Source organism: Apus apus, chromosome 2 (genome assembly GCF_020740795.1).
Source record: "Apus apus isolate bApuApu2 chromosome 2, bApuApu2.pri.cur, whole genome shotgun sequence".
NCBI classification, from domain to species: Eukaryota; Metazoa; Chordata; class Aves; order Apodiformes; family Apodidae; genus Apus; species Apus apus.
Genome location: NC_067283.1, coordinates 2,930,032 through 2,954,348, shown reverse-complemented (window position 1 = coordinate 2,954,348; position 24,317 = coordinate 2,930,032). Strand labels below are relative to the sequence as shown.

The window sequence follows — 24,317 nt, the reverse complement described above, 5'->3', positions numbered from 1 at the left end:
GAGTAAAAATTCTTGAAAACCACCAAGAAGCTTAAAATAAAAATTTACTCTATCTTCCCTACTTTGGAAGGAGACCTGCCCATGAGGTGCTGTTTGTACCACAGCAACACTCAACATGAAGTCAAGACAAATGCATTACACCTGAAGAGGTTGACTGGGAGGTAAAGTACACAGCTGAGCTCCCCTAAGCTTCATGGTCCTGAGCATCATCTGCCCATCTGCACATCTCACCAGGGTGAGGGGACCACTGCCCAAAATGTTTGGGGGCTGTTGTAGACAAAGTCAGCAGATGCAGAGTTATCAGGGTCCAGGGTTTGATGACAAACATCATTTGTCTCAGTGTAAGAGAATAGGATTTTATATTATTATTCTCACTTGAAGGAATTTGTTGGGCACTTGGCTATTACAGAAAGAGCTGCAAGAAAAGAAAGATTGAAAGAGTGTCTCTCCATTCTGCTATAGCTTCCAAAGTTTCACCAATAGACAGCAAAAGAGCTCTGTCCTCCAGCATTTCTTTTTGGGGGTTATTGAAAAACATACACCAATAATATAATGAAAGAGAAAGATGGGTGAAGAAGTCAACACTGCCCACCCACTGTTTTGGTACCAGGGTCTTGGTCACCCTGGATGCATTCCAACATGCTCCTTTTGACTCATTCCATCCTAACTCCACCAAAAAAGAAACTCATGGATGCAGTGCAGGCTTCAAGGCAGCTTGATGCAGTTTGGGGAAAACCAGTTGTGTCCTAACAACCCAGCAGGGTTGTTCTTTTTTGTTTTGCTGCAGCCCAGAACAACTTTTCCAAGCTCTTTCTCCTCTATTGTGCTGGCAGCAAAGCACTGGAAGACGTTTCAGAGTGAACTCTTCCAGGTGATCCTGGAATGGGTGAAGCAGGCATGCCATGCAAAACACAAGGTCTACAGCAGCTTGCAGTCCTCCACGGGGCCATCTCTCCGTTCTCACCTAGCTGCACCATCTGAGGGAAGTGCACCGACTCGCTGGCCCCAACTTTGTTTATAGCCGAGATGCGGAATCTGTAGGGTTCACCCGGGCTGAGGCTGTCCACCATAAACTCCGTGTCCTGAATAATGCCCTTGCTGCATGACTCCCAGCCAACCCCTGGGATTTTCCTCTCCACGTTGTAGCCTAGGATGCCACAACCGCCGTCACTCAGCGGCTTGGACCAAGACAGAGTTACAGAGCAACTGTTCTTACGTAAAACTTCTGGCTCTTCAGGTGGGTCGGGGCAGGCTGCAGGCACAACAGAGGTCCCGTGATGTGTAACATGAGCAGCAATGCTTTATGCTAAATACCTTGTACTAAAACAACCAAGAGCCTTCTACAGTCAGTCAGAAGAAGCACAACATATTCCATTATCTCTTTGTAAAGTTGCGCGGGTGCGTGCCCAAGACACATACTTGTGCACCACTGAGTTTTCCTTTATCTGCTAATAACATCAATTTTCCATTAATCATCTCACATACTTAATGCCACATACTACTGTGATTGTTTTTTCCTGTTGCTTTGTCCCACCCAGCTCAAAATAAAGATGACCCTACGTTCTCCATCTTATGAAGGAACTTCACTGAAAATTTCAAGTACATTTGGGCCTTGATTTTGTTTATTTCAGGTCTGGCCTTAATGGAAATCAAGTTACTGTTGGACTTGAAAGTAACTCTACTAGTCTAATAGTAAGTTACTCAATTTCTGTGTAATTGTTATATATGTCACAGCATCACGCAATAACAAAAAATATATAACGGGAATGGTCTGGTGTCCTGCCAGATTGGCTATGGATGATCATATTCAGTACACTGGAAAATGTTCCTCACTTAATTCACACTTTGACTTAGAAGACAGAAACAATTCTTTTAGTCTTCAAGTTCAAGGCATTTACCAAGTAAATGACCTGCCACGATGCACCAAGCCAACAAATTAAAAGCAAATAAGTTCAACAGCTAGTTCTTTTAACTCTCAACACCATAAATACAACAAAAAAGCTCATTCTCTCTATTTTCAGAGAAATTTCACACAGAAAACCTGTCAAAGTGAGTTCATGAGAACAGTGTTTTGCAGTTCCTTAAATGTGGGTGCCCAAAATTTGCTGTTTTAAATCCATCAACAACCAGATATCCCTCAAGTCTCAGAAATAATTAGACAGACTGTCTGTAACAAATTAAAGAATGGATGGTCAATAAATGGCTCTTGAACATCTCAGCTACAGTGTCCAACTAAAACATATTGCAATTATCCCATAACCGTCACTGGGGTTGTGCTGGAGTGATCATTGCTGGGTGACCCACTGTGGGAATGTGCCAGACCTGGAATGGACATTGAATAATCATTGGTCTAACCTGCCCCACAAGGGAATTAAGGAACTATCATCTTTTCTACTTGTACAGTACTCCAAGAGCTATTAACTTTGTGTGTGTTTCATGGATCTCACCCATGCGAAGATGTTAACATGCTACTCATTAACCTGGAATACTAGCTGCACTGCACTTGAGTTGATTAGCAGAATTCAAAGGGTTCTCTGCTGCCCTGGGTAATTTTTCCATTTGCACTCGAGTTCAGCTCCCTCCCAAGTCAATGTTTGCTGAGGGTGATGTTGAACTCTGAGTAAACTGGTTTCTGTTAGACTCTGCTACATTTTACAACAGATTGCAGCTAAAGAAAGCTGGTGAACATCTCTACCGTCGTTAGCCTGATACATTTTTTCTTCTCATGAGGTGAACTGTTTCTGGTCAAATAAGTTACCCAGCAGCATCTTCTCAGGCTAAGAACACTAGCCTGGGACATGCAAAAAGAGACAGGATTCAGCACAAAGGTTAGAAAATTCAATACTGTTGCTCATGTCAAAGTCTGAGATTTCAAGCACCACTGTGCTAGATTGACAGACACTTACCTATCACAGATAACTTGGCTGATGTAATTGCTTCCCTAGAAGCAAAGGTCACCTCTCCAGAATGATGTGGTTGGGCTTTTTTCAGAATAAGTTTGTATTTGTTTCCATTTGCTTGTACCTCCCAGTCCTCACCCGATTGGATCTCTACGTCATTACTATACCAGGAGACTTCATTACTTGGCACAGCTTCACTTAGAACACAGCTAAATGTGGCTTTCTCCCCCAAAGAGACTTCCACATCTGTGAGAGGCTGCAAGATCTGTAGGCGCCATCCTGTAGATAACAACAGGTAACCAAGCCCTCAGTTACAGAGACAAATACAGGCAAGAGATTTTGGGAATATTTAGGCAGAAACTCTGGAAAACAAGGCCTTAGAGCCCAAGAAGATCATTAAAAGGGAGGTTGTGTATATAACTAGAACAGAAAATACTACTGGGGTGTGAAGCTTTCCAAAACTTTCAGGAGCAAAGACCAACTTAGCAATGTCTTTTTTTTCCCAAGTAGCAGAAAACCATATTGGAGATATTATGCTGTGGTGAGGATGGCTGCCCTTGTACTCTGAAAAGGGTTCTGATCCCCACAGACCTCTCCAGTAATAGCATAAAATACAAGGATGCAGAGATCATGTTGTTGCTGAGAGATAACATTATTGCTGATGTAACTCTCATCTCTCAAGCCCTGAAGTACCTATAAACACAACCCAGCTCATCAGAATAATGACAACTGTAAGACAGTAAGTTGCTGGTAGCTCATTGTCAACTGCTGCTTATATCCATGTAATACATGTCATATATCTATAATAGAACCATGGAATTGTTTTGGTTGGAAAAGACCTTTAAGATCAAGTCCAGCCATTAACCCAGCACTGTCAAAGCCACCACTAAACAGTGTCCCTCTGCACTACATCTACAAGGCTTTGAAATCCCTCCAGGTTGGGGACTCCACCACTGTCCTGAGCAGCTGTTGTCAGGGTTTGACAACCCTTTCCAGGAAGAAATTGTTCCCAATATTCAATCTAAACCTCCCCTGGCACAACTTGAGGCCATTTCCTCTTGTTCTGTCACTTGTTACTTGGGAGGAGAGACCGACTCCTACCTTCCTACAACCTCCTTCTAGGAGTTGTAGAGAGTGAGGAGGTCTCCCCCGAGCGTACAGAACAAGCAAAAATCAAAAAAGGAAATTACAACACATCATCCACTAAGAGGGGAAAAGGTTTAGTTAAGAAGCAAGTAACAAATGCAACTTTTCCTGGCTGCTTTGCCATTTCCAGGCAGAAATGGAAGGCTCCCCATGCACAAGTGCTTCAGCTACCTTTCACCGTCAGGAAGGCGGAGGTCACCGCGTCGCTGCACATGAAAGTCACCCTGCAGCTGTCCTGGGGAGTTAGGTTCTTCAGCAGCAGGACGTGCCTGCGTCCATTTTCAAAGTAAACCATCTCAGTGTTTTCTGTAGTTTTGGCAGGCTCATCGTCAATCAGCCAGTTGTAATTGTAGCACTCAGGTTTGGAAAGATAGCATTCAAACAAGGCTTCCCCTCCTTCCACAGCTTCCACATTCTCCAAGCCCTGGACAATGCTGTTCTTGGCTAGCAAAGAAGGACAATGAAGGGTATTAATTGTTTGGCCATGCATATGTTAATATTAACAAGCCTCGGAGTACTGGGTGAGTCCCACTGCTGGAAAGCTGAGGGAAAGGAGGTGGTGGATGTGATAACCTTTGCTTGCAGGTTTAGTTGTTGATTTCAACGACGCTCAAACACAATACTGTATTTAAAAAGATTTTAAGTAGTGGGATAGTTTGAAAGTAATGATAAACCTCTAGGACCTCTAGCATTTCATCCAGACTTCCTCCAGAAATCTGACTTCTGTTTTTACATAGAAAAAAAATGTTTATATGAGTCAGGCCAAGAGTCGATAGGAAGGGATAGCTCAGGATAATAAAATATAATCAAATTCCTTCTGTTCCACAGAGGGAAACACTTCCCACAGATCTCCCAGGCAGTGCAATTATCAGCTTAATTGGGGGGGATGTGAATCCACATGATAAATTCTTACTGCTTTTCATGCAGAGCAAATATGAGACAATATCATAGCTGGCAAAGCTATAGCAACTGTCATCTGAGTGAATAAGTCTGCCTCTAGGAAATACACAACAATTAAAATTGGTATTAACAGTGTTTTGAACAGTAAATTTCTGAATTATTCCGAAAGCTCTGTGCTAATGTATTAGGTTTATTTCCTCATGTGTGTGGGGTTAATTGTGTGGTCAGAAACATGCACACTTCTACACACTCCATTTGCCAACTGAGTCATGCATCAGTTGGCATTTGTACATAAGCAATCAGCCTGATCCAAAATTAAATGTGGGCTGGTGCATGAGAATATCATTCATTTTAGACCATCTCTGTGGACAAATTACATGCACAACAGTTTACACAAATACCATGATCTACAATATAAACCAATGCCCTGACACATTCCTGGTTAGATCTCTATAACCAGGATCTGGAACTGTTCTAAAAACAATTTATTTAATATAAAAATAAAATAAATTGTATTCTATAAAACTCATGGAGAACAATGAGGAGTCTGTAAATCCTTGGAGATTGTACAATTTTGTTATAAAAATATCTGAGCAGTTTCATTGTGCACTTTTGGAGCACTGGTTTCTCTAACTACAAAAATCAGCCAATTGCAAATCCTGCCTCACCTGGGGTGCTTGTAGGTTATGTTCATTAACATCTTTTAAATCTCTAAAATGGAAAGTTCTTATCAATGTAAAAAACATTATAATAAATAATACCCTAATCTGTACTCACAACTGCGGTTAAGCAAGAAGACATAATTGCTTAACAAACCACAAATATTCAGAAACCAAGAAGCATTTCTCTTGCTGATCACACTAATTTAGGACCAAAAATACCAATTCCATACACAGCAGAAAAAATCAGAATCGTCAGTATAAAATCCTAAACCTAATGATAATATTTACTGCTTCTCAGGGCAGTAAAAAACGCTGATGCTAAGTGAGAAGGTAATTCCTGAGTGATCAGTATTTGAAATAAGTAAAATCCCAAGCTACCTTAGCTTAGGTGAAAATAAAATTAAAATCCACCTGCCCATTATCCATTGGCTTTGAGGCACACTGTGCATTAAAAGCACTCTGTCACAGCAAAAATGTTCTTATTTATTCCTTTGGACTAATACCAGATCTTTGATTTTACAGTAATTCAGCAGGCACATCCCCCTGTACTGATGTCCCAGTTCATTGCAGAAGGTATATGATGTGTAAATGGTGCAACAAATGAATGCTAATTAGAACTGAGCTCCAAAGCAGTGCTACAGTTTCATATTCAGTCCCCGTTAGCTCCCCTCTACTTTTATCATCGTTATCAGCACTGGAGTGAACACCAAAGAGCAGGTCACTGCTGTGCCACTTATTGTGAGGTGCTGCCATGATTTTTCCACCTCTTTTATTTGGAACCCATGATAGTCTTCCTCTTTGGCTGGAAGACCTCACCTTGAACATCAAGTGCAGCCATCACTTTAATGCCTTCAGCTTCACAAGAATAGATGCCAGTGTCTTCTGGTACCGTAGCTTTAATTTTTAGCATGCTTACATTCCAGTCCTGATCGATAATCACTCGCTGCCCATCTGCATGTATTTCCTGATCATTTTTCTTCCATATGGCGTGTACTGGCCTAGAATATTGGCATATGAACTCTGCTGTGCCATCTTCATCAACAGTTATATCCTGCATGGGACTGACCACTTCAATGGTTGGATCTGTTAACCAACACGTCAGGAAGGACATGCATTAATTAGTGGATCCTCATGGAAATTGCAACTTCAAGAGATATTTGACAAGCAAAGAGCCTGCAGGCAGCAAGCAGGGTGCCAGTGCAAGCAGGAAGCTGACTGGGCACGCTGGGGATTAGCAGTTTAGTCTGTGCTCGTGTCAGCATCAAGCAGGATTGAAGCAAAACTGGTACATTAGAATATAACTGTCACACTGGAAAATGGGCCAAGCAATTCAGGCTTGTGATTTGACAGTCCTGAATATGAACTTCCCTCTAGTTTTCTCCCAGTGTTGCTGAAATCCTCTAGACTAGGAAGAACTGGATGCAAAACACTCCTGCTTCCCAGAATGTGGCAGGAGTGCAAGTGAGAGCTGGAGGATTGCAAAGGATGGGCTGCTGGGAGTGGTTACCTGTAGCTCCCAAACCTCACAATGGCAGTTGGAAAATGCCACTAGCTTTAACTGAGGTGCCTTGTATGAGCAAAGTCATTGGAGAGAAATGCAATATTCAAATGCAAATACTCATTCCTGTTCTGTGGTGGTGATGGCTATACGTCAGAAGACATTGGCAGTAAAGATCCAGGATAAATGTCACCAAAAAAAGGAGCTTCACAGCAGACAGGTACATATTATTTGGATTAGCATGTGTTCCTCTGCAGCAGAGACACAGTTTGGGAAAAAGATGATATTATTTCCTTCACAGGAACTGATCTAGAGCTGCAACATGGACCATTGCAATCTCAGATTGATAGGCTATAAAATGCTGGGAGCTGGTGGGTGTGCAGCTCCTCTGAAGAAGATGAGATCCATGAGGCTGCTTTCAAGCATCCAGTCTTTAAAAAGACTGGTTCTGTTTCTTGGGAGGTAGCTGTAGGACACAGTAGACATATCTAACCTTCAACTATTTTGAGCTTCCAAAGCAGCCAAGGAGTCCTTCCTGAGATGTTAAATTGGACCTCCTCCATACAACTGCAATATCTATGTTGACAAGAAATATCTCAATGAAGTCTGAAAATAGAAGTCTCCATGCAACATCCTTCTCAGCAGAACTATGGCAACTCCCTCCCCCCCAAAAAATGATGGGGCTACAAATGGAACACAAAAAAATGACAGTCAGAGAAAACTGATATATGTTCTTGCTTTCAAATAGTTGTTCTGATTTAAAAATAGCTAAAATCAACTACACTGGTTCTCTGTCTGCAATGTTCCTCTTGAAGTTCAGGATTTGGGACACTACTGGAAGACCTTAGGAAGTAAAGATTGTTTTGCAAACGTCTTTTGGAAAGGTTTTGTCCTGCTTTCTAAGGCTTCCTCCACCACTCCGTGTGTCTGCATGGGTTTTTATGGACAGAAGGCATCAAAGGCAGATCATGGAGATATTTTGGTTACACCAGGACTGAAGAAGCAAGAAGGTATCTGTGCATTGCTGTCCCCTTCCATAAGATGCAGACGTGTGCTCCTCACAGCAAATGTCACCTGTGGTCTTGGAGAAAGAAGGTGTCCTGGTTCCACTGCCCCATTGTTCTTTGCCACTGCTAGGCTTTAACCTTGGTGGCCCTGTTCACCCACGCAGAATGGCAGAAATACCCTGGGGGACTTAGGAGCCAAAGGGGACACTGGGGCCTGCAACTCTCAGGCTGCCCAAGGGAGTCAGAAGAAGGTGGCAGCTCCTTCAACTTTTTCCATTTCCCCCCCAAGCTGTAAGTGAAGATGCCATCATCCTGGACCACTGAATGAATGCAGCTGTGAGGCAATGATACTGGGAAGGCCCAAGAAGAAAAACTGCCATGAGATCTCACTTATTATAGAAAATGTCCAGTTACAAGCTGGCTTTAAAACAGGAGAATGGGATGCATGGAACAAAGGGGAAGAAATTGTTCCTTGATGAACAACAAGCCATGGAAAGCTGCCTTAACTGAAATAGTTTTACATTCCTGGACCAAAAAAAAAGTGCACAAAATTGGTTGTTAATACAAGAACAGTTGGAATTTTACTAATGTTTTGCTTCCCTATTAAATCAAATGTTATTGAGCACAGTCTAACTGGGGTGTTGTTTAAATAACTTTCTCATCCTAATCTAATTATAGTCATATACTACTGTCACTCAGGTTCACATTAAAGAAATCTTGCCTTAATGGAAGCATCAAATATCCACATATAAGTGTGTACTAGCATGAGCTGCGGGGTTGGCCTAGATGATCTCCAGAGGTCCCTTCCAAAATCAATGATGCTGTGATTCTGTGAAATGAAAACCTCTCAGGAGCCCTTTGTTTGGCTGAGTAGAATACCTAATGATGCATTTATTTTTAATTTATGCTTTAGACCCACTGAAGCTGTTCACCTAGCGAGCCCAGAACCAGGTTCTCCCTCTGAAAATATGGAACTCAAAATGTATACAGATGGGTGTGGGATTTGCAGGGTTTGCAACAACTATGTTGTTGTTGCATGATGCTGATATTAGGAAGAAGTGATCACAGAATCACAAAATGATTAAGGCTGGAAAAGACCTCTGAGATCAAGTCCAACCTATGACCTAACACCACCACAGCAGCCAGACCATGGCACTAAGTGCCACATCCAGTCTTTCCTTAAACACCTCCAGGGATGGTGACTCCACCACTTCCCTGGGCAGTCCATTCCAATGTCTAATCACCCTCTCCGTAACAAGTGTTTCCTAATCTGATCTGTCATTTTATCTTTGCAGTGAGTCAAATTTTCTGAATGTACAAGGCACACATTATACAGAGAAAGAGACATCAACCATTGACTACAAGTCCATAATGTGGATGGGTCCCATAATGGTAGACAGAGCATGGGTGTAGATTTTAATAAAGAACTCTTAACCCTTTATATCTCCAGATACACAGATACCTTTTCCAAGCCAGAAAAAGTTTTCTTTTTTGTCTAAAAAACAACTTTCCCCAATGGTTCTAAAAGAAGTGGCTGTGAAGGAGCTTGCTTTATCAAGTCTGGAGCTCAGTATTATTTGCAGCTTGTGGCTACCCTTACTAAATGATACAAATATTTATTCAACAGACCAGAAAGCTTTGCTAGCTCAGTGATGACCACTGCTATCCTGGCACTCATCAAAAGAGGCTTGTTTTGTCTCTGTGTTACCCCATTGTCATATACTCTTTGGTTTCCAGGAAGAGCTCTGGGGCCATCAATAGAACAGCCCAGAGTCTTGCCTTGGGAACATGCTGAGCTCAACATCAATAGCTACTATGGGGCAGCACACTGCTAATCTTACGAATTTCCAGCTACATCATTTGTGGTGCCACAAAACTGTTGAAGGTTGGATAGAAAAATCAGGTGCTGCCACAGTGGTTTATGTTCTATTTAGGTGTCAGGTGAAAGCAGCAGCCCTGAACTGCTCAAAAATATAAGTGTGGCTGCACATGTAAGAGTTCTGGATCTAGTATGGGCGACTTGCAGAAGTGAAGGGTTGCAGGAGACAGAACTGTGAAAGGGATTTAGTAAGGGTAGCCAGGAAGGCAGAAGCAGGAGCACACTGAGCAGGTCCAGAGGTGGCCGTGTGTGTCTTTCTAACAACAAAATACCTTTGACTAATAATTTAGCTGAAGATATTAGGGACCCAGCTCTGAAGGTGACAGTGCCCGAGTCATGGCACGCCACGTCATTTAGGGTTAAAGTGTGGATCATCCCGTCCTGCTCAGAGATTTCAGTCACAAGGTTGTTGTGAAGGGGGGATCCATCGAGCCACCACTGCACGTTCTTCACGCCCGGGTGCGAGAGCTCACAGGTGAACGTGGCCGACTCACCCACAAAGACGTCTGTGTTCTTTAAACCAGAAACTATGACTGCTGCCTCTTCTGCATAACAGAGCAAGAGAAGGTGCCACAGGAAAACAAAAGCATCAACACATACACATCCCTTCCTGCAGAACTAGCCTGAGCGACAGTGCAAGTTGTCCAGGAGAGTTAAACTTGTAATGCTGTTCCAGGGAAAAAGGTTAAATTTCCTTTAAGGGATTGGGACACCACCTTCCATCCTTCACCCACTAGCAAGCACCATCTGTGTGTGTCTGCAAAAGCTGCTTCATCAAGAGGAAGGTCTACTCCATGGCCAGGCCACAACTGGCACTCCTGTGGATTGTAGCCATCTGCCCTGAGATGGTGTGAAGTGAGAGGTGGAAAGATGGCTTGAGATTGATATGGGATGCTTCTTACATTGTTTTAAAAGAGTATATAAGAATGTCACCAATGAGAGCAGCTGTAATCAGTAATAACAAGAATTTCAGCTTTTCTTTACAACTGTTACTCCAAGCAAATATTTTTTCAGCAGTGCCACCATCAGCAGAAGGTGGTACACAGCACGGCCAGTACTTTGAACTATCTTAAGATAGAAACATTGGTCCAACCTCAGCCTGGATGTGTTTATATCTTCACTGAAACCAGGAAAGAACCAGGACTTTCAACTGGCTGCATCTGAGACAAGTCTGGCCAGTTACTGTCAAAGATTTCTGAGTAAGAAATCCAGGCAGCAAAGCCAGAGCATTTCCACCATGTCTCACCTTACCTTGCACATACACAGAACACGTGGTGATCTCGTATCCAGTGCTACAGGTATAGTCCCCACAGTCATCAGGCTCTACACCATGGATGATCAGCTCAGCAATGCTGCCCTTCAGCTTCATCTCATACTTATCACTGGGTTGAATGACCAACCCTCCTTTTCTCCACTCAACAGGGGCATCAGGCTTGGAGATCTCACAGTGCAAGACAGCTGTTCCCCCCTCTTCAGACTCTACATTTTTCAGTTCTTCTTTAAATAGCACAGGTAGTACTGTGGTGAAGAAGCAACTGCATCAGTGACAATGCCCAGAGGTGAGAAACTTGCTTGCAACTTGTCCATCTCGGCAGTTCCCATCTTTCTGAACCACAACTTGCCTGCTGGCAATGAATCATTTAATTCAGGTTGGATGGGGCTTGGAGCAACCTGATCTAGTGGGAGGTGTCCCTGCACATGGCAGGGGGATTGGAACTAGGTGACCTTTAAGGTCTCAAACCATTCTATGAATGCCAAGAGCAGAGCAGCACTTTGAGTTGTGCAGGAGCTCATAGGGATGAAATGCTGGTACTCTGAGGGTGTCCACTGCTGCTCCATGAAGATTGCCATAGGTCTCAGGACCTCTAAGGGGTTTCTTGTGGCCGTACACACAATTCTCAGTGTAAGCAGTTAGAGGCACAATGGTACTAATCAAAGCACTTGGGCATTTCATAGCTGAAACCACACACTCTGAGCTGGAGATGGTTGTGGGACTAAACTCCGGATCTGAAAGTATAATCTTGTTGCTTTAAGATGAATAAAAGTATAAAATGAATAAAACTCTAAGATAAAAAAGGAGCTAGCAGAAAAAGAAAAGGATCCACAAATCTTGGGCCAGTTCTAAGCATGGTGAAATACTCAGTTTCTCGTTGTCAGGCAGCAGGCAAGTTTTCTAAACCCTCTTGTATGTCCCCTCCATTAGCAACAGCTGCAGTTTTGGCCCCAGTTCTTGGAGCGAGATCAAAATTGCAACTGCAGAAACAGAATGGCCTTTAAAAGGCACTAGATTCTTCTTTGAAGACTGAGGATCAAACCCTTCCCTGCTGTTGTATCTCACAAAGTGTTAATGATAAGTCAGGGATATAACTTCCTTCTCACCCCTGTGGAGAACAACCACAGCCAGACCTTCTCTGCCCGTGAGCAAGGCTTCTCCTACCTTTGACTTGCAGGGAGGCGGTGGTCTGCTGGTCCCCTGAGACACACGTGTAATCCCCAGCATCCTGAGCCTCAGCATAGTAGATGAGGAGCTCAGCACGGGTCCCCTCTTGCCGGATCTCGTACTTGTCGCTGGGCTGCAGCACCTTATCTCCTTTCCTCCACTCCACGGGTGCGTTGGGCTTCGTCAGCTCGCAGTGCAGCAGGGCTGTGCGCCCTTCCTCCACCTCCTCGTTCTCCAGCCGGTGCTTGAAAAGCACAGGCAGGGCTTGAGGTGGGGAGAGAGAGAAAATGGGAGAAGCAAAAATGGAAAATCATAGAATCACAGAATAGTTTGGGTTGGAAGAGACCTTAAAGATCATCTAGGTCCAACCCCCCCTGCCATGGGCAGGGACACCTCCCACCAGACCAGGTTGCTGCAAGCCCCATCCAACCTGCCCTTCAACACTGCCAGGGATGGGGCAGCCACAGCTTCTCTGGGCAACCTGGGCCAGGGTTTCACCACCCTCACACTAAATAGTTTCTTCCTAATGTTTAACCTGAATCTCCCCTTTTCCAGTTTAAAGCCATTCCACTTCATCCTCTCACTCCCTGCCCTTGTCAAAAGCCCCTCCCCAGCTTTCCTGGAGCCCCTTCAGGCACTGGAAGGTGCTCTCAGGTCTCCCTGGAGCCTTCTCTTCTCCAGGCTGAACGTCCCAACTCTCTCAGCCTGTCTCCAGAGTAGAGGTGCTCCAGCCCTCTGACCGTTGGAATGTCATGCATGAAGTTCATGCACAATTCTGATGGTATTTACCTAATGGAGATGGGAAGGCAGACAGAGAAGGAGGAGGGAGAGGAGTTAACCAGCAGAAAATATTTATATTCCACAGAAGCTGCATTTCTCTCCCCATATCTTAGACTTCTTTTCATAAAGAATTTCTAACTGAATTCAGTAATAATTTATGTTGCCCAGATGATTTTTCATCCCCAAAATAAAACCACAGAACAAGGTAAAAGCACTCAAAGAATATACACCTGCAGAACTGAGGCTGCACCATTTTAAGAACAACTTGAGATCATGCAGCCAGGGATGGATTACAGAATAATTAAGGCTGAAGGGACTTCTGGAGATCTTCCACAGATGGAGATTCCTCTGCCACTCACTCCCATTTCCAGTGTCTCATCACCCTTTTCATCACCTTTTCAATGCAAAAGGGTGGGTTTTCCCTAATACAAATTTCTCTTGCTGCAGGTTACACTTCTTGTCTCCAATCTGTATACTGAGCACCCCAAGGACCTGGGCACCTCTCTCTCCTCTGTAGACCCCTATCAGGCAGCTTCAGACAGCAACCAGGACCCCCCCTCAGCCTTCTCTTCACCTAACAACTCTACCCTGGCTGTAACCAACTCCATCCTGGGCTGTATCAAAAGAAATGTGGCCAGCAGATTGAGAGAGGTGATTCTGCCCCTCTACTCTACCCTGGTGAGACCTCACCTAGAACACTGCATCCAGCTCTGGTGCCCCAAGCACAAGAAAGATGTAGACCTGTTGGAATGTCCAGAGAAGGGTCACAAAAATGATCTGAAGGCTGGAACAGCTCTCTTATGAGGAGAGGCTGAGGGAGTTGGGGCTGTTCAGCCTGGAGAAGAGAAGGCTCTGGGGAGACTTCACAGTGGCTTTCCAGTACCTGAAGGGGCTACAGGAAAGCTGGGGAGGGGATTTTTACAGGGGCTTGCAGTGAGAGGACAAGGGGTAATGGTTTTAAGCTGAAAGAAGAGAGATTTAGGCATAAATTCTTCAGTGTAAGGGTGGTGAGACACTGGAACAGGCTGCCCATAGATGTTGTAGGGACTCCATCCCTGGAAGTGTTCAAGGGCAGGTTGGATGGGGAGCTGAGCAGCCTGTTCTAGTGGGAAGTGTCCCGGCCCATGCAGGAGAGTTGGATCTAGACGACCTCAAGGTCCCTTCCAACTCCAAACATTCTGTGATTCTGTGACAAACTTGATGGCTTCTGCTGCACTTGCTCTGCTATCTCAATGCCAGTCTTGCCTTGGGGAGCTCCAAAAATTGACATGGGCACCTCTCACCACTGCTGAGTAAAGGGGGAATCATACCTTTAACCTCCAGCCTGGCAGTGGTCTTCCCATCTGCTGTGTGGCAGCTGTACTCCCCCGTGTCTGCACGGTTCAGGTCATGGATGACCAGGGTGTGCACCTTCCCCTCCTGCTTGATGCTGCACTTCTGGCTGGAGCGGATCACAGAGGTGCCTTTCTTCCACTCCACTGGGACATCGGGCTTGGACACCTCACAGGACAAGTGAGCTGTGCCACCCTCCTGCAGCTCCAGGTTGTGGAGAGCCTTTACAAAGGTGACTGGAGCAACTGTGGGGAAAAGGGGACCAACACTGCTGAAAGCACCTAATCCAGCATGGCCCCAGGTTGGAACTGGGTGCCTACAGCTGCATCTTGAACCAGATCAAATAGGAACAAACAAGATAAGGTAGTAACATGGCCCTTCTTTCAAAACCATTCTCTAGAACTTAATGGAAAGGTTTTTCAGAGTTTTTGGATTATTTTTTTGAGTAAATATGATCCAAAACCATCATAAATAAGAGATTAATTCAGAACATTTTCTTGACTCCTTCAGCATGGATTCTGACATATCTTAGCTGTTGGTTTCAGGACCAGTTGGATAGTCTTCCAAGGTTGTCTTCTTCACTCCATGGACTATACAAAAGGACTGAAATTACTTGGTTAGGTGTACATATCTAACACTTAAATGCCTAAAGTAGATTAGCAGAATCTCCCAAAATTCCCAAGGACCCCTCCTCCCAAATGAAGCTCTCCAGAAGCTGAAGCAATGGTGACAGTGCTTACCAGTACCTCCTCAATCCCCTTTCCCAGAAGGTCACTCACCTCGGACCGTTAGCTGTGCTGTTGAGGTGTGCTGCCCAACTTTAAAACTGATGGGACTGCAGTCTTCTAGTGTCACCTTCCTCAGGACCAAAGTGTGACGTGTCCCTTGGACTCCAATCTCATTCATTTCATTGGATTGCAGGGGAACATCTCCTAGGAACCACTGGGCATCCTGAGTTGTTTCCCGGGACAGCCTGCATTCAAACACTGCATCTTCTCCTTCATACGAGGTGATGTCCTTCAGCATCTCCACTATGGTTGCTGCTGGCTCTTTATGGAAAGGTCAACCGAGTTTCAGATCTACTTTCAAGTGATGGGTTAAACATTTTCTTATGGTCTTTCTTGACAGTATTATATTATTTGACAGGATGACCACTAAGTACTAAATACATAGAAATGTAGTCACACAGACGAGGTAACAGGTTATATTCCTATATATATGTATGTATGTGTGCATATATGTTATGCACATATATATGATAGTCTATAAAGCATGCATGTTATATTGTACTGCCTATATAATAAAGATATAATCATAGAATCATAGAATCATAGAATCATAGGGGTTGGAAGGGACCTCGAAAGATCATCTAGTCCAACCCCCCTGCCAGAGCAGGGTCACCTAGAGTACATCACACAGGAAGGTGTCCAGGCGGGTTTTGAATGTCTCCAGAGAAGGAGACTCCATTATAATATACATTTATAATGCAATCCGTGGGTTGTGATGTTATCAACAGATTTTAAGGGGTCACATCAACATGAAGCCACAGAATGATTGACTAAAGACCCATTCCTGATTCCCTAGAGATAACTGACCCAGTTCTCAGCCCTCTGAAATCACTCCTGACTCCAAGATCCCCATGATTCAGTTTGGGCACAGGACAATGTCTACCTGTCAAATTACTCAATCCTGTGTCCCTGCCAAGGTACCAAGCTCTGTTCAACCCACCCCAATGCAAAGCCCCACCTTTCACCAGCACAGTCGCAGTGGTTTTCTGGTCCCCTGTCTCACACGTGTACTCCCCAGCATCAGCTCCACTCAGGTTGTGAATCGTCAGCTCAGCCACTGATCCCACTTGACTCATCTTGTATTTGCCACTTGGTCTCAGCACTGTCCCAGCCTTCTTCCACTGCACAGAGGTGTTGGATTTTGAGACTTCACAGCTCAAAGTGATGGTGCCTCCTTCTTCGGCTTGCTGGTTCTGGAGTGGTTGTGTGAAACTTGCTGTCAAAGCTAAACCAAGATAAATCAGAGGGAAAAATGAATAAATAAACAAATGATTCATTGCTGACCATGTCACTGAGTCCTGTGTTTCATAAAACTGTGGTGCCATTCCAAATTTGGTTCAAACTCAATTTCAAAATTACTTTCAAACTCAAAGAAGGAATAACAGAAAGTGCTGGATTTCCAGGAGCACTAAGCACTCTGCATTGAAGAGTCACTGGGCACTGCACACACCAAGCAATCCGAGAATATATTCCTCCTACACAGGAGTGGTCATAGATATGGACTCTTAACCATCTAAGTGCATGTATCTCCAAATGGGTACCAAATGCAAAAGCTTACACCTAATATTGGGAAGGTCCATGGAGGAACACCATTATACAATGCTCCTCATTTGAAAATAGGCCCAGAAGAGAGATGAACTCTGGATGGATCTACACTGAAAGCACCACATCTATAGGTCTTTTAAGCACCTTCAGTGATGGTGATTCAGCACCTCCCTGGGCAGCCTCTTCTCTTCCTTAATTACCCTTTCAGTGAAGAAGTTTCTTCTACTGTCTAACCTAGACCTCCCCTGGTGCAACTTGAGCCCATTTCCTCTCTTCCTGCTCCTTGCTACTAGGGACAAAGGACAGATTTCCAACTTGCTCCAACCTCCTTTCAGGTAGTTGTGGAGAGTGAGAAGGTTTCCTTTCAGCCTCCTTTTCTTCAGGCGGAACAACCCCAGTTCCCTCAGCTGTGCCGCAGAAGTTCCTCAAGTCCAGTTCCCTAGAATAACCTTGGTGGCTCCACAGTTATAGCTGAATTGGTATTTACAAGGGAAGGAGATGAGTTTCTAGAAATCATGGTGAATTTACAGGAAGCAGGTGGCAGATACATATGAGAGGAGTTTGATCTGAAAGAGCTTGTGGGTGATGCAGGAATGGATGGTGGATTCTGTGGGACAGCTCAGCAATGGCTGAGCTCAAGGCTTTTGTATGGCTGCATTTGCAGTGAAGACTTTTCATTTGTGCAGCTAAGTCCTGCTACCCCAAGGCTCACAGGAGCCAGCAAAGGAATAAGTAGGTGACAGGAATAATGTCTCAACAGACAAGCTTTCTGAAGATCTACTCTCCATCAGTCCTCATCACTATTGAGAAAGAAATCCTCATCACAAAAAAGAACAAGACTCTCTGCCTCAATGACCCTAGATCTTACCTACAGAACATCTAAACTAACCTAGAGCTCCCTAAAAGGTGAAGTGAAAGCTTTTTCTCAACTTTCATTACCAAGGATGCCATAGTTTGATCATTTCCATAGTCACAGAGTCTCCAGCATCCTTCAGCTGCAGATGGTGGATGAGTAGCTCCACAGCTGAGCACCTCTGCTGCATCTTATAGTTGTTGCTGGCTTGGAGGAAGACTGACACGTTTTCCACCTCACTGGTATATTGTGTTTGAAAACCTTGGCATGAAGGGTGACCAAAAAGCCTTCCTCAGTTTCCTGGCTTCTGACTTTTTAAAATAAATTACTGGACTGTCTGTGACCACACACAGAGACAGAAACAGACAGCCTCCATCAGAGGATCTGCTTACAGTACACATATTCTGATATCACAGGATGCTGAAGTCAGTGTGACAGCAGGCAGGTCCATGACCTTCATGGGAGGGCCCTCAAGGGTTATTTCAAAAGATATTTCACAAGAATCTCCTGGTTCCTCTTTATTTTAACAGATCTTGTATCACTGAAGAAGCCACGTGAGCACTGTATTTGTTCCTGAGTGGATTTTTTAAAAACAGACATTGGCACATTGCACCTATTTTTAAGCCTCTGGGCACTAGAAATATGAAGGTGCTTTGTTCTTCATCTGGAGTTGAGTTGAATCTTAACAACCATTTGCCCAGGAGGGACAATAGCTCAATGGACTAGGGTGGTTAAGAATCAAAATGTCCTCAGACTAATTTTAGTTCCAGACTTGTTTTTTTCTGCATGTCCAGAAAGAGGCCCTTGGGTTCAGGGTTGTGGAAGTCATTACTGCACTTGGGTCCTTCCATGTTCATTGCTCAAGACACCTTCTTGCTCTCTATAACTCCCTGAAAGGAGGCTGGAGCAAGGGAGGTTGGTCTCTTCTCCCAGGTAACATGTGATAGAACAAGAGGAAATGGCCTCAAGTTGTGCCAGGGGAGGTTTAGATTGGATAACAGGAAAAAAAATATTTACTGAAAGGGTTGTCAAGCACTGGAACAGACTGCCTGGGGAAGTGGCTGAGTCACAATCCCTTGAGGTATGTGAAAGACCTGTAGATTGGGTACTGAGGGACACAGTTTAGTGGTGGACTTGGGAGAGTGCTGGATTAACAGTTGGCTTTGATGACCTTAAAGGTGCTTTACAGCTAAAATTATTCTATGTGTGGCTAAGAATTCCTTCAAAACAGTGTTTAGAGAAAGACTCCAAAGGAGAAAAATAAAAAAAAGAACATGGAAAGAAGAAGCAATGAAAATTACAGATCTATCAGTCCACCTACTAGAGCCTCTAGAGTTTCTCTAGAAACTAATCCACTTCAGAACCCTGGTGACATATCCACTGTCCATCCATGGGGATGTGGTCTATGAGACCACACCAGCACAACAGGTATGATCTGAAGCACAAGCACCCTACTATCATGAGCTCCCAAAGGGTGAATGGTGGCCTTGAATTCACTCTTAGCATAAGCAAAATGTCACCTGTTCTCACCAATCCTGTCCCTTTCCCACGTCACAGAGAACCCTTACCTTTTACTGTGAGCTCTGCCTTCGAGGTGTAGGGTCCCACTCGGAAAGTGATGGTGCCGATGTCCTGCTCAGTCACCTTCCTTAATGTCAGGGTGTGAATCTTCCCTTTCTCCACTGAGATCTCATTCATTTCATTGTTTTGCAGAGCAACATCCTGTAGCTTCCACTCGACATCCCTTGCGTTCTCGTGAGAAACCTGGCACTGAAATGTGACATCGTCCCCTTCAAACACCACCATGTCCTTGAGGCCACTCACGATGGTCACGTCAGGCTCTGCAAACAGCCCATCAGTAGTCAAGCCATGAAAGGGAAAACAAGGATCAGATCAGAAAATCAGCACATAATACAGACTGGAGTGGATTTCTGTAGGCCAGCTGGTCTGACCACAGCTCAAAGGAGGACCAGCTCACAGCAGGTTGCTCAGCTGAGCTTTGGGTATCTCCAAGGATGGAGATAGCACAGCCTCTCACATCATGTGTTTCAAACTCTGCTGCTTCCCTACATCCAGCATACTTGGTACCATGGCCAATATGTTTCAGTTAGTGGTTTTATTACTTGTACTTTCTCAGAGACACACTGTACTTTGATTTGTAAGTGAATGTTTGATACTTTAACTGGGTGAATAAGGCATGAACACCAGATGCAAAAATATCAGGATTTTGTCACATTTGCACTCAGATATCTTCTCAGAACAACATTTAAACCTGATCCCCTCTACTGTCTTCTTGCAAACAGAATTGCATACACCCTGTGTTGGTGCTCCAAACTGGCTGGGGATCTGGTTGGCTCCGTTTTCTCAGCAAGACTCACTGGATTATCCTAAGCATGGGCTATCTGCACTTCAGTTTGCTGGAGTCCTGTTTCTAGAGCAGATGGGGACCTGCAGGTCTGTGCAAGGGTTGTACAGACAGCCTGCAAAAGGGAGACGCTGTACACACCCCAGATCTGCTGGGGAATACCACAGGAAAAGCAGCTCAGCCTTCACCTGAGCAAGCATTGTGTGTATTCATACCACTAAGGTCACCATCTGCATGAAAGCTGGTGCAGCTGGGCTTCATGTGCTGAGTAGCTGTAAAATGAAGTGGCCTGTAGAGATGCTGGCAGTGGATGTTCCACACCAGAGGTCCAACCTGAACACAAGCTCTGTCTGTAACAACACTGAGGCCAGATGCAGCTGCCATGGGACTGGAAGCTGGGGATGGACCATCTGTTCCTTCACATGCATAAGATGTCAGGCAAATATTTCAAGCCATGAGTCAGAAATTACAACTGCCTTATCCTTTCCTGTCCACCAAGTGAAACTTTGCTTCGATGTATTCATAGACCGTAAGAATTTTTTGTGCTCTGCGTTCATCACAAGAGTTTAACAAATTATCACAACCATAATAATAAATCTTAGCACCCTAAAGTGAAAATCCCCTTGCCCCAGTAAACGGGTCTTGCCTGTCACGGTCAGTTTTGCAGAGCTTGTCTCATCCCCAGCCTTGCAGGAATATTCTCCAGCATCACCAGGCTCCAAGCGATGAACCCACAGCTCGCGGAAGGTGCCGTCCTGCCTCATTTCATACTTGGAGCTGGAGTGAAGGATGGCTCCATCTTTCCTCCACTCCACTTCTGCTTTGCTAATGGAAACCTCGCAGCGCAGCCTGGCTGTTCCTCCCACTTCCACCTCTTCATTCTTCAGCTGCTGCTTCAGCCGGGGTTTGGTGGCTGCAAAGTGAAAAACACTTCATTAAGGCACCTTTCATTGAGCTTGAATGCCAGGTCTGGACAACTCAGCACAAGGCACCCCAGGGTCTGATGCTGCAGAAGAAATTTGCATTAAGTGGTTATATGATAATAACAACCCTTTTTTTCTCTATAAACAGACTGATATTCTGTATATCCTGACACAGGAGAGGATCAGAAAGTTCCCCAAACATGTTTGTTTCTCCTAAAGTCAAGGGCATCCACATAAAGCCTTTTATACATCTACTCTTGATATTGGAAACTGCAGCATGCATAAAGCTTTTGGCTAAGCAGGACCTGATGCTTTCTGATTAAAACTAGTGTAAATCCATTCATTTTAATAGAAATACTCAGGACTTCCAACACTGTAAATAATGCAAGGCTTTAACCACATCTCCACTTTCTCTGCTGTCATTTCAAGACCATCAGTGGTAAGTTCTTCCAGATGATGCCCACACAAATGGACTAAATTTATCCACACAAGGCCTGGAACAGCTCAGAGAACAGCCTGATGAAAACAAGAAGGAACTATCCATCCTGTGTGTGTGTGTGAGCAGTTGTGAAAACAGAAATCTCAGTGCTTGTGGTTCTTCTCTCTAAACCCTATGATGACACATGTAAAGGAGCACAGGGCCATTTCACTCATAATTGACCCAGTGGCTGCTTTGCGGGTCAAGTTTGTTGCAAGAGGATGTGGTGTGAAAGGCTGTGGTTTAGATCAAAGCCACAAGTTCCACTCAGCAGTTTGGGGTGACCACAAACATGTCACAGATGGTTATTAACCACAGGTGCAATTTCTGGTTTGTCTAAACACAGTGTTCTCAGGATCTTCCTGGGAGAGCATTATAAAGTTTGAATATAGCAGATATTTTAAATTACTTTGTAAATGACTCATTGTTAGTAATTGATTCAACTGATCTGGCAATGAATGCAAAATGCAAAAACTAAAGATCTGTTAGATCTACCATTGTACTTTCCAGTCTTAAGTAACCATTCTACAAATCCTGTCCCACCAGATCCATCTTTCTGTATTCTCATTCATGACTGGGCACCTGCTTTCCTCTTTATCCTAAATTTTGGGAGGCCTTATTCACCAATGAATAAACACTATCATGCACACAATTTCAGAAATCCCTTCTCTCCTCTGTTCCGTTCCAAAGCAATGCTAACCATTCACTCTGAGGACTGCTGTGCTCTGCTGGTCTCCTGTGTCACAAGTATAGTCAGAGGCATCTTCTGGTTCTACATTATGAATCACGAGTTCAGCTCTGTGACCACTTAATTTGATCTCATATTTGGCACAAGGGAAGAGCTCCATGGTGCCTTTTCTCCACTCCACTGCTGCATTATCCTTTGTCAGCTCACACTGGAACTTCACTGCTGCTCCTTCTTCTGCCTCCTTGTCCTTCAGCTCCTTTTTGAAAAGAACTGGCAGAGCTAAAGGGGGGGGAAAGAAACAAAAGGAGCTTTTATTGAAGCTTGAGTCAAGTATTGGTTAACACAGTTAGACTGGCAGTTCAGGGAACAAGACACTGTGCTTTGCAAGTGCTGTGTTCCTAGGCAGGATCCATCTCTTCCAGTTTGCCTGGAGCTACTAGGAGATCTTGCTGCATCAGAAGCAGCCATCAGCACCCACAACATTTATTTCCTTTGTTTCTTGACTTGGGTCCTTCTCAGGGTTGGATCCTTTAAATGAATTTTTCCTTTGGCTGATCTAACAAAGATGTCAAGAGTAAAGAAGTTGAAAACTCCATGGACAGCCTTGATGGATCACAAAGACCATTATCAGTGTTCTTCCAGAATTTGGAAGAATTTAAAAAAAAAAAAAAATATTTAAGCCACATATCATGTGAGGTGTCCAGATGTTATGCTAAAGTATTGCTCTTTTTAAAAATTTCACTCCTGCCATAAACCTAGAAAGTATTTCTTCTTAGAACCAAAGACTCAAATGCAACACTGGAAGGACAAAGTACCCTTTTCTTCCATTCTCATTTAAAAAAAAATAAAATATAAGTATCCTTGTAGATCAGATAAAAAGGAAAACATTTATAGGGGAAAAAAATAATTTACTTCAAGATGTTCATATTCAAACTGTTTATCTGCATGTTGGATGGAATAAATTCCTTTAGGAGTCACCTCACACCACCTACCTTTCACAGTTAAAGATGCCTTGGTTTCCTGATCCCCTGTATCACAGCTGTATTCTCCTGTATCTTCTAACTTGAGATTATGTATTAAAAGCTCTACCCAGCCTTCCCTCTGCCTCATTTCATACTTCTGGCTGGGCTGCAGCCCCACTCCTCCTCTCCTCCATTCCACTGCAGCATTGGGTTTCGACAGCTCACAACAGAATGTAGCTGTACCTCCTTCCTCTGATTCCTTATTTTGAAGGGGTTGCTTAAATGTGACAGGTAGTGCTGTAAAATTTGAGAAGGAAATGTTTTCAGAGTGTTTTAGTCCAGAAAGGACACATTCCTATCACCGTTCTTCAGAAATGGCCTATTCTAATGAGGCCACGATCCTTGGCCTGCAACTCTGTCTTGGTAGCACAGTTCTTGAGCTGTTACATGAACCTAGAGCTGAGGACAGATGGTGAGAGCTGGTCTTAGAGAGTGGTCCTCAGAATGGCCTGGTTTGTGGTCTGAAGGAGTCAGACTTTCCTACAGAAATATGCTGATGCCAGATAGTGAAGCTTTAGTCACCAACCACTGGGACACATTGGAACATGGACCCTTGTGCCTTAATAAGAGGTCTGTGAGTTTGCAGTATTAAGCAAATAATATTTTCCCCTCAAATAAAGCTTCTATCAACGTATGAAAGATCAAGTTAGAATTGAAAACATGATGGCCCAATAGAGTATGAGGTGACCATAAAGTGATAAATGGGAGAGGAAATCCACATTCTTGGCAAGATCTTGCTCAGGATGGTAGAAGAGGCAGGGATGAACTCAGTGTTCACACCTGAGGCTCAAAGTTTCAAGTAACAATGCAGAACCTTCACATGTTATAGAATTCCTTTATCCCCCAATTGTTGCATCTTTTATCATCCAATCAGGCATTACCCCCAATTAGACATTCCTTATCCCTACTGAAACAATCAACAAGTCAAAATAACTACCAGCCTGCCTGGCTTATTTTCTGTTATCCATTCCCACATGCACTCCTTGCACTCATAGAACAGGAGGGTTTATCATATTTTGACATCATGGCAACATTTAATTGCTATGATGCTATTGAATCACTCCAGATACTGCAAGCAGAACCTCCCTAACTCAACCACGTGCCAAGCTTA

At 44.0% G+C, this 24,317-nt stretch overlaps 1 protein-coding gene across 48 annotated transcripts in view; it reads right to left on the bottom strand.

The window, feature by feature from the left end:
* The window catches only part of OBSCN (obscurin, cytoskeletal calmodulin and titin-interacting RhoGEF), a 195,608-nt gene that overhangs the window by 71,544 nt on the left and 99,747 nt on the right, over window positions 1-24,317 (bottom strand). For 42 of the 48 annotated variants that reach the window (XM_051612294.1, XM_051612296.1, XM_051612305.1 and 39 more), the window contains 11 exons: window positions 20,742-21,008; window positions 19,299-19,571; window positions 16,291-16,557; window positions 15,324-15,593; window positions 14,523-14,789; window positions 12,430-12,696; window positions 11,244-11,510; window positions 10,265-10,537; window positions 6,425-6,691; window positions 4,218-4,490; window positions 2,907-3,179 (listed from right to left, as the gene is read on the bottom strand). In XM_051612294.1, the coding sequence (XP_051468254.1) occupies window positions 2,907-3,179; window positions 4,218-4,490; window positions 6,425-6,691; window positions 10,265-10,537; window positions 11,244-11,510; window positions 12,430-12,696; window positions 14,523-14,789; window positions 15,324-15,593; window positions 16,291-16,557; window positions 19,299-19,571; window positions 20,742-21,008 (2,964 nt within the window). Of the gene's footprint in view, window positions 1-964; window positions 1,253-2,906; window positions 3,180-4,217; window positions 4,491-6,424; window positions 6,692-10,264; window positions 10,538-11,243; window positions 11,511-12,429; window positions 12,697-14,522; window positions 14,790-15,323; window positions 15,594-16,290; window positions 16,558-19,298; window positions 19,572-20,741; window positions 21,009-22,196; window positions 22,464-23,176; window positions 23,444-24,317 lie in introns of all 48 variants that reach the window. The other 6 variants (XM_051612322.1, XM_051612275.1, XM_051612284.1 and 3 more) reach the window with 6 other exon arrangements.